The 9,724-nt window shown below is 50.6% G+C and overlaps 1 protein-coding gene and 1 pseudogene across 1 annotated transcript; both read right to left on the bottom strand.

The window, feature by feature from the left end:
- Positions 1–3,566: 3,566 nt before the first annotated feature.
- Positions 3,567–4,778, bottom strand: LOC148050823 (uncharacterized; annotated as a pseudogene).
- Positions 4,779–6,179: 1,401 nt separating this feature from the next.
- RPL35A (ribosomal protein L35a) lies at positions 6,180–9,658 on the bottom strand. The gene is made up of 5 exons (XM_087740704.1): positions 9,548–9,658; positions 9,120–9,162; positions 7,787–7,939; positions 6,644–6,788; positions 6,180–6,238 (listed from the first exon to the last, which is right to left on the bottom strand). Exons 2-5 carry the CDS (start codon positions 9,128–9,130, stop codon positions 6,215–6,217), a joined length of 333 nt encoding a protein of 110 aa, XP_087596830.1. The 5' UTR covers positions 9,131–9,162; positions 9,548–9,658; the 3' UTR covers positions 6,180–6,214.
- Between the last annotated feature and the right edge of the window lie 66 nt (positions 9,659–9,724).

A 9,724-nucleotide genomic window follows, 5' to 3' on the forward strand; every position in this document is an offset into this window, starting at 1 on the left:
TCACAGCCACCAGCCTCCTTTTTTTCTCAGTACACACATGCCTCTGACACCAGTGGTCCAGCTTTTTGTGTGCTTGCCCTTTGCAGAACCTCTTAAAAGTTACACAGGACCCCACCAAGCTGGAGACCTGTGGTTGGGAACCACCACATGCAAACGCAGCCCCTCCTGCCTCCCTCGCACTCCCTCTTGCATCCGCCTGCCTCCTTCCCACAAAACCCCTTCTTGGCATGGGCCAAGCCCCCAGGTTCTCAGACCTGCTCCCTTTATAAAGACAAAGGGCAGATCCATCAGCTTTCCCAGGTTGGAGTTGCTCCAATGGGCAGAGCAGGTGGGTTTGGATCTGCCTGGTTTGACACTGTTGAGCCCTGAAGAGGCCACAGATAACCAGCTGGCAAGGTGCCCTTCTGGCACACTACAGGGCACCAAAGGGCAGTTGGACTTTGCCATGGCATGTAGACATGATGTGCCAGATCAGTGAGGAGCAGGGTTCGGCAAGGTTTTTTTGGAAATGGGCAAAGCTTGGTCTGGATGGCAAAGCTTGGCTCAGGTGCTGTCTTGATCAAGGCAATATTCCAGAAGTAGTAATCAGATGCTCATATGCCAGGAGCCGGCAGGCCGCTCTGCTGCTCTCACAGTGTGTGTCGCGAGTTGAGCAGAGCAGGTTGTTCTGTGTCCTGGGAAGAGACCTGTTGCCCTTGGCAGACTTCTGGGCCATGCAGCAGTGCTCCTAATGCTTGCTGGTGCGTCTCCTCCTTGGGCTCTAGCTGAGCTGGCTGGAGAGGTTTCAGGCCACAGCTGCTTGTTCCTGCTTTGCTGGATCGCAGCGCTCCTGCTAGCCTGGCAGCAGAGCTATCGCATGAAAACTCACCAACCCTGCATTAGTCAAAACGAGAAGAGTGTTCAACATTTAAAGAGCAGATCTCCCATGACTTGCCTTTGTTGGACTGCAAGAGGTTGGGGAGCAGTCACAGCAGCAGAGCAGGGAGCTTCAAGACTCCTGTATATTCACCCAGGATTAGCTGGAGAACAAAGCATGGATGCAGCTTGAGAGCACCCATGGCCTTCTGCCTCCTCTCCTCCTTGGCTGTCCGGGTGACCACACTCCTCCCTGTCCCAGCCACACATCCCTGTGGCTACATCCCTTGCCCCTGCAGGGCATCCCTGCGCTCCCAGGTCCTGGCCAGGATTTCATGTGCTTCAGAGCTTCCTCTTCTACCAGCAGCACTTGGCAGCGCCACACATCGCCCCACGCAGAAGTGCCTGGACACAGCACGAACGTTTGGATGGTTAACATCATGCTTCAGATGCTACAGGAAATAATGGAAACACAGGACCTCATCATGGCTACTTGCTTTAAGGATCTCCTAATGTGCTGATCCAGAGTCTCTTAAAGCCAAACTTTCTGCACTCGCAAACAGCCTGAACTGTACACATCTTGCATTGACTCCAGGGAACCATTTCTGTATTAGCTTGATTAAAAAAAAAAAACCAACAAAAAACAACAAAACAAAAAGTGTCCTCTCTAACAAAAGGGGGAATTTATCTTAAGATGCCCAGTTGCTCATGGAAAGTCTCTTCCACAACAGCGCAATTGGGTCAAGTGTGTTATAATTATGTTTAGACAACCGGACAAGGTCATTTTCCCCCCATCCTTTAAAGCAGGTTTTTCACAGAACCAGCACCTCATCTAAGAGGCTGCCAAGCATCAGCACCACCCAAACACCTACAGCAAGGCTGTTGTGCTTCGTAAAGCCACACTGTCCTTAAGGATGTGGAAAGAACCCATATTTGAAAAACAACCTGGCGGATCCTTTCCCTGAAAAATGTTGGTTCAGAGGCTCTGTACCACCCTCAAATCCCACCCCTTCCACACTATGCTGCACAAAGCTGCAGCTTTAGCAGGAGTCTCATAGTCTTTGATGTACGGCTTTAAAGCTTATAGGTACACACAGACACACAGGGAAATTCAATAAATACCAGGGTTTTAATACTTCTTTTGGTCATAGTTAAGATTTTAGGTGGATACAAGATCTGTAAAAAAACAGAGAAGAAATACATATAAACTCCCAATGCAAAAATGTGCAGCTAACTATAGTGCCTTGCCATGCCCAGAGAGGATGCGAAATGAGTTCAGCTATCGTATGAGCCATTGGCCTTAGAAAGAAAAATAATCTACTGCTCCCACCGTTCCTGCCACCCAAAATAACCCATTCCAGTAGTTCAACCTGCTGGATGCCTACTGGTACCCACTTGTATGTAAGGTCAGTTCCCTGCAATAGCCCCTTTAATGGGCAGTGGGCTAAATGTTAGGTTTCCATCTGCGTAATATTTTTTTTTTGCCCAGGAATGAGGAGGAATGAACACAAATGTACCGTTTTACTTGAGGTCCCTCTAGTTTGAAGAGGATGCTGACTGATTCCCTGTTACAGAAGGACTCGGCAGCATCAGCCTGCACTCGGGCACAGATCAGGACCGTCCCCACTCCAGTGATTCTTGGCCCTATACACGCTGTGGGTTCAGCCCACGCCACTCTCCGTCCTCCCACAAGAGCTGCGCTGACACCTCCGTCAGCCAGCATGCAGACCCTGATCTACAGATCTCGGTGCAGTTTGGGTCAAGATAACAGCAAGCTTCTTTCACCCATCGTACTGAGGGGACAGGACATTCGTGGGCTGCTCAGGCAGCAAGCACGAAAGCATAGCGCGAATGAGAGCAAGCCGTCGCGTGCCCAAACGCACCCCGCTGAGCTACCAGGCACGCCTGGAGCGGCTGCCGGCGAAACAGCGAGTTGCAGAGTATGCCACGCACATAGCCATCCCCGGGTCCTTCCATCAGGTAGGTGGGGAGGATCCCATGGGTGACTCTAACAAGTTTAGACAGCTCATCCCGGACCCTTCAACTATTCTGGTGGGAGGACAGCAGCTTGAGGAAGGCCAATGCACTTTGAGAAAGGCAAACAGCACTGCAACAGGAGACGGACCTTCATCTTGTTTGCAGCATCTCATCCAATAAGTAAGAGGGGGCAGCAAACTTTGCTCTCCCACCATCCCGTGACTACAAAGAAACCTGGGGAATTTCAGGTTTGTGCTGATGAGAACTACCAAAGACCCCTGCATTCAGGCTCTCCTGGGAAAAAGCGCTCTTAGGTCTTACCTCTGGGTTTCTTTCACTGTCTCAGTTTCGGGACAGTCTAAAACCCAGAGGCAGCTGCCCTGCTCTCACTCCCTCTCTGCCGACAGCTGGTTTCTTGGGGACAGCCCAGCAGGTTTCTCAGGGACATTTTGATGTTTGAGCAAGGCATTTCATGCAAAGCAGAAACTCAGTGATTTTTGACAGAAGTTTCCTGGGGTAGATCATTCAGCCAATGCAGCGAAGAAATCTGAGCTCTGTAGCAAGGATGGTGATACTGAAGGAGCAGTGTCCCCCTTCTGGCAGCAGCCACATACTGAATCATGTCTGTGCAGAAGCACCGGGCAGACAAGCAAGGCACCAGGAGGGAAGTATTTCTATAAAGGGACATACATCCAGGTGAACGGCGCTAAAACCAACCTGCCAGATCCTGCTGCCTAAGGAAATTCGTTCTTCGATACCCTGTGTCACATATGTTCAGGCAGAGCACAGCAGTGACTGAACTCAGGGAGCGAAACAATAAATGGACCCTGGGAGTCAGCTTCTAGGGAAGGAAACGCACGTGATGGAAGAACAGCAGGCCTCATCCTGGTCAAAGCTTTGGCCTATGGCTCACCCAGAGAAGCTGGCACATCCCTCCAATGCAGAACGTAGGGTCAGTGGGACCACGGAGCTGTTAACACAATCACGGAAAGCCCCAGCGGTGGAGTCAGGACTGCAGTCCTTACACCGAGCAGCACCTTCATAGCCACGTGCGTTTTGGGGCAAGGAGCAAGAGCCACCACCGTCCAACTCGGAAGACACAGTTGGCTCAGACTTACATTGTCCATCCCAGCACTTAAGTCCTCATTCTCATTTCCAGCTCGCGTTGCCTGCAAGGTCCAGCTTATCTTCCCTCCTGTACCTGAACCCGGCCACTGAGCACCACTTTGGTCTACGCTGTCCCTCAGACCCTTCCATGCCCCACCCTGAGCATGCTTTTGTTTCCAAAAAGCCTCTTTGTCCCTCAGCCCTGCATTTAGCTATGTCCCAGGATACCTTCACAGCAGTTTAAGCCTTCTGCGTGCTCGACACGCAGCTCTCTGCCTCTGAGATAGCACCAGGCTGGCCTGGGCTGTAGGGCACTGCCTCCAGCACCACCAGTTGCCAGGCCCCATCCAGCAGACACTGCGGTCTCCTAAGCGCACCCACCGCCTGGGCCCGCTGCTCCCGGGGGTCCGGATGGATCACCGCAAGCACCAGCACGTACACCAGGCAGGGAGGAGGTTCCTCACATCCCAGAGGGCCTCATCCAGGAGATCCCCCTTCATGAGCTGCTTCAACACAGTGGCTTGCCACAGCATAAAAACCAGATGTGGCCAAACCTCATCCTCCTCTTCCATCCTCTCCGCCTGCTCTAGTTTAGCCCCCATGTCAGCTGTGCCACACAGGTCCTGGGCAAAATCCACCAGCACCAAGGGAGCTCTCACATTGTCATTGTCCACCTCCATCACCAGCATCCGCCTGTTCCACCTCCCCACTATGTCCAGCAGGTTGAGCAACTCCCAGGTGGTTCAGTCCACAAAGGAGCAGAGAGACCCTGTTTTGGGGCATCTTACCTCAAACTCAAGAGCGCTTGTTACCTTCTCATCAGCAGAATCCAACCACATGAGAGGCACCACAGTCCTACCAACCTGCTGTTACAGTCCCATTTGCCCACTACCTCTGGTAATGCCCCAAACTGGAAATTCCATTTGTATTCCACCCCATCCTTCTTGGAGTCCTGTGTGTACAACTTGTTGGTATTTGCGGAAGACCAAAGCCCTGCTTGACCTGAGCCAGCACCCCACAAGCTGCAGTTTCCCTCCACGTTAAAAAAAACGCAGCTTTCCACTGCACGCGCTGCTGGAGACAGCGGCGGCAGCAGGTTTAGTTCTTGACGCAAGTCCAGCGGAATGATTTCATACCAGAGCCAAGCAGCCAGGTCCAGTTTTTGTTTGAATTGCCATTCAAAAGGAAGTCTTAATTTACCTGATAACGTACTCTGAATACACGACTGCTCCGCCTCCTTCAGAAGGAGGAGGATTAGTTATGAAATACCAGCCTGCGGCAGGAGAGAAGCCAGGCAGCGGGGCCAGGCAGGGAGAGGGATGCTCTCCCTCATGGGGAAGGAGGGAAAGTGTGGGACAGAGGGAAGGCGAGGGCAACGCCTCACCGACTAGGGACGCCTTTCCAGTGACTGAACAGCTACACGGAATCGGCAGCATCACCCACCCAGGGTATCAGCCGGTCACTTTGGGACTGTGACATCAGCATTAACCATGCCAACCTCCCTTAAAACTGCCCAGTATTTTTGAGGGATGTACTAAGAAACTCTGAGACTTGCACTTTAAGAATCTTTAAATTATTTTTCACCACCTTCTCGTTCAACAAACCTTAAAGAACTCATGGAAGTGATACGCCAGCCCGACGTACGGATCCTCCCCACCCCACGTTACACACTGCGGCAAGGCTGGCCAGGAAACCAGCAAGCATTAACGCTCAGGCACTAGAGCTGTGTGATGAAACACGTCTAAATAAATTTCATAGAGCAGATGCTGCAGGCACGTGTACTGCCCAGGTACGCACGGTCTCGTTCTTTGGGATTCTACTAGAGCCGCTGTCTTCAGATGCAAGGACTTAACACCTGCTAGGATTGTGTCCCACGACACAGTTTTGTCTCAACAGCAGTCAGCGCCGGGGACAAGAGAAACGGGAATAAGAAGTTTCCCTCTAGAAGGCAGGCAAGGACCCATTTCTCACGGTCTATATAAAGCTTGCCTGCACAGTTTATGAGGTTGTAGACATTTGTTTAACCCTGCAAACCAGTCAGATTCCATGATGGGAGGCACAGACAGGTCGCAGTAAAGGCTGCCAGTTATTTATCTTTAGAATGTAGCCTGCTCTACAAATTTCATCATCTAGCTTAGAATCACTGCTCCAACCCTGTGCTGTGAATTCCGATACGCTACTGAAAAAGAACAAAGTCCCTCAAAATAGGTGAAGGGGATGAAAATAGAAATGTACAAAAATTAAACAGATTCTCCATTTTATTTCCAATAAAAATTTAGATCCTAGATGGATACAGCATCTGTAAAATACAAGAACAGAATCACGTTAGAAATCCTGTTACCGGACTGTACTACTTGCAACACAAGTTTTGCAGTTATGATCTAGACCACCAATCTCCAACTACTATAAAAGCGACCCCCCCATTTACAGAGAGGAGGTGCAAGAATGACAAATTGTAGCAACATCCCTCGGAAGACATCGCATCAGAACTCTGGGCGATGGACCTAAAGGGACAGTCTCACTGCAGCCTTGTGGCTGAAACAGATCAAAACATTTGGGAGGCAGGAGAAAAACCTGTCAACAGGTAGGTATGGGAGTAGAAGGGTGCAAAAATAGTTGTACAAGATCCAGGGAAAAGAAATCAAGATAAAGGCACCCTGAAAACTGCCAGTAAGTATCTTGTTGCTAAAATAAATCCGCTTACCACCCGGATTCTGTGTCCAATGGCCTTGGCAGGAAGGTTGGAGCGGAACTTGGCACGAACCATGCCGCTGTTCCCGTGGGCGCGCGTTACCTTCCCCCAGATCACTCGTGTCCTGTTGGGCTTGCCGCCGGGGGTTACGGTGTTGCTGAGGGAAGAGAGGAAAAGAACTGCTGAGCACGCCAGTCACAGCTCCGTACGGGACTGACCAGTCACGGGCAGACAACACGGCCTCTCCAAGGCACTTCCGGAACTTTATTCCACAGCCATCTTTACCTGGACCACATTCCACTGATTTACCTGTGAAATCTGCTAGACCTGGGATTTTCACTATGCCTTCCAAATAAGGTAAGTATCACAGCTTGTAATTTGTCAGAAGCTCCACTGGAGAGCTATTAACAAGTCACAGAACTTAAACATTTGGAAAATGCTAATGCTAAGATGATCAAACTAAAAACTCAATTTCAACCGCTGGTATAAGACTGCAAAAAACTGCTTTAGAAGTAAAGCTATATGCCATCTTGAAGTGATGGTGGTCAAGTTAACAGTCTGATCAATTTTATTCAAGGCACTTCTGAACTCTAACAGCTATACTCAAAGAAAAAATAAGTGGAAGGGAATTAATAACTGTTCGTAAGGCCTCCACCAATGCCAGCACCGCAGAAGTGAGAGTGCTCTGGCCTGGGCATGCAAAAGCCAGGGTACCAATTCCTCCAGGCTTTACAAAATAATTCTGCTGTTAAAGTAACTCAATAGCTCATAGTACTGGACACAAGTTCACCTCACTTCAATTTACTCTATCAAGCTGCCTCCAGAGTTTGCCAGTCTCAGGCAAAATTTGTTTCTCATCCCATCTGCTCTTTAATGTATCATTTATAACACTGAATGATTATTTCACATAATTTCATGATCTGAATTAAGAACACATAGGCCAAATAAAGCAAAAATAACCAAGGACTTTTAAAACGAAACCAACCCAGAAAACTGGTCTACACAGTAGTACTCCATGGACATTCTACTGATAAAGTGAGCCCAATTTACATCTGTTCTAACAAAAGCTCTATAAACAGACTACTCACATCCTGGTATTTTCAAAAGCTGATAGAGGACTTGGCTAATTTAGCATAACAATAAAAAGCTACTTACTTTTTAGCTTTGTACACATAGGCACACCTCTTGCCCAAGTAGAAGTCTGTCTCCTGACGAGCATAAACACCTTCAATTTTCAGAAGGGCAGTGTGCTCCCGCTGGTTTCGGAGGCCACGTTTGTAGCCAGCAAAAATGGCCTTGCACCACAGCCTAAAGGTATTGAAAACATTTACAAATTATAATTCACTCCAAAGTATCAAATGTAAAAACAAATAACGTGCTGTTTCAGTAGAAACTACTTCCACACCAGTAGAAATTTAGCTGAGGAAAAACCCCACTGCTTTTGCTTTTACTTAATTACTGCAAATCCTTACATTCAGTCAACAGAGGAAAGTTAAGTAACTGGGACAGGAAGCGTTTATGCGAACTTTGTGTCTTTCTTCTTGTTATAAACTTCTGACACTACAGGCTTCATAGGAGCACCAAAGTGCTTCAACATTAATAGGTGTTAGGTTTTCAAATGTCTACAAACACTTTGTGATGAGTAAATATCACTTTTTTCTATACACCGCATAAACTGAGTCTCCTGCATTGCAGTAACTGCTATAGGAGATGTTAACTGCTGTTAATTTGCAGCCTCAAAGGAATGAGCTGCAGTCTGTGGGGACAGCCAGAGAGACAGCCCCACATGCAGCGGACAAGTGACATGACACAAACTCCTCAACAATTCTTCACGACAAAGACCTGTCCGTACTACACGGGTAAAGCAATTATAAGGCTCATTCCACAGATCATGTACGCATCATGACTGTCTCAACTGCATCCAACGTCTGTCCCATAATACAGCAGTACTAAACGAAGCTATCCAGTCCTACCTTCCACACATGCACAACAGAAAATAAACTCCACAGATAAATATTAAGACAAAACGCTCATGAGATTCAGATTCAATCCCTCCACCATTTACCACCTCAATCCCTGTATCCGTAAGAAAACTCGATAGCATAGTCGCTCCCTTACTCAAGGAAAGAGTATGTCAAAGCCTCACTGCCCGCTGAAGGTTCACACACCCTGTGCTAACAAAGCCACCGTTAGTATCCCGCACCTGCTGACGGGCCCGGGAGAGCGCGGCGCACCGCACGAACAGCTACCGCCAGTTTAAGGCGGAGGCTTTAGGAAAGAGAGACGCAACTGTAGGCGTTTAACAGAGAGCCCAGCAGGACACCGGGCAGAGCAGCTGTCCTGGAAAATGACGGCAGCCACAGGAAAACAGATCATTGCCCGCAGCTTTAGCAAAACACTCTCAGAAATGCTCAGTTTGCAAGACAGCCTGTCAAAAGTACACTGTAACAGCGAGCCGAGAGCCATCTCGGCGGAGCAGGTCACTCACCTCCCGGTCATGGTGTCCTCCTGAAGCCCTGGTCCCAGCAGGCCTAGAAACGACACGCAAGCCGTGAGCCTCCCGCTCCAGCCGAGCGAGGTCCGGGGGCCAGAACATCCGATCGGCCGGGGCCACCCGCAGCACGGCGACGAGGGCACGAAGGCCACCAGCCTACCCAGAATGGGCTCCACCTCACGGGGGAGGGAAAGGGAACCCTCCGCTTCCCCACAGAACGGGACGCTCCAGGCGCCTCAGCCCCCCTTCATCTGCGGGCCTCAACCTGCGGCCGGGCCCATCTGCCGCGTATCGGCGCCATCCCGCCTTCTCCCGCTCCGCACGGCCCCAGCCGCAACGCCCCGGGAGCCCCGCGCCCGCCGACGGCCCCATGGCGGGGGAAACTCCCCTCCCGCCCTTCACCCCGCGCCGCCGCTGCCCACCTCAGCCCCGCGGCGCCGAACCAAGATGGCGGCGAAAGGGAGAGCGGCCGCGCTGCCTGCCGGGATATGGGCAGGAAGGACCCCCCGCGGGCGGCCGCCGGCACCGCCTGAGCGGGCAGAAGCGCGGCGGCCCCGGCGGGGTGGGTACGCCGGCCCCCAGCGCCGTCTCTCGCCCCG

Source organism: Nipponia nippon, unplaced genomic scaffold (genome assembly GCF_047370975.1).
Source record: "Nipponia nippon isolate SJK-2023a ecotype South Korea unplaced genomic scaffold, ASM4737097v1 scaffold_7, whole genome shotgun sequence".
NCBI classification, from domain to species: domain Eukaryota; kingdom Metazoa; phylum Chordata; class Aves; order Pelecaniformes; family Threskiornithidae; genus Nipponia; species Nipponia nippon.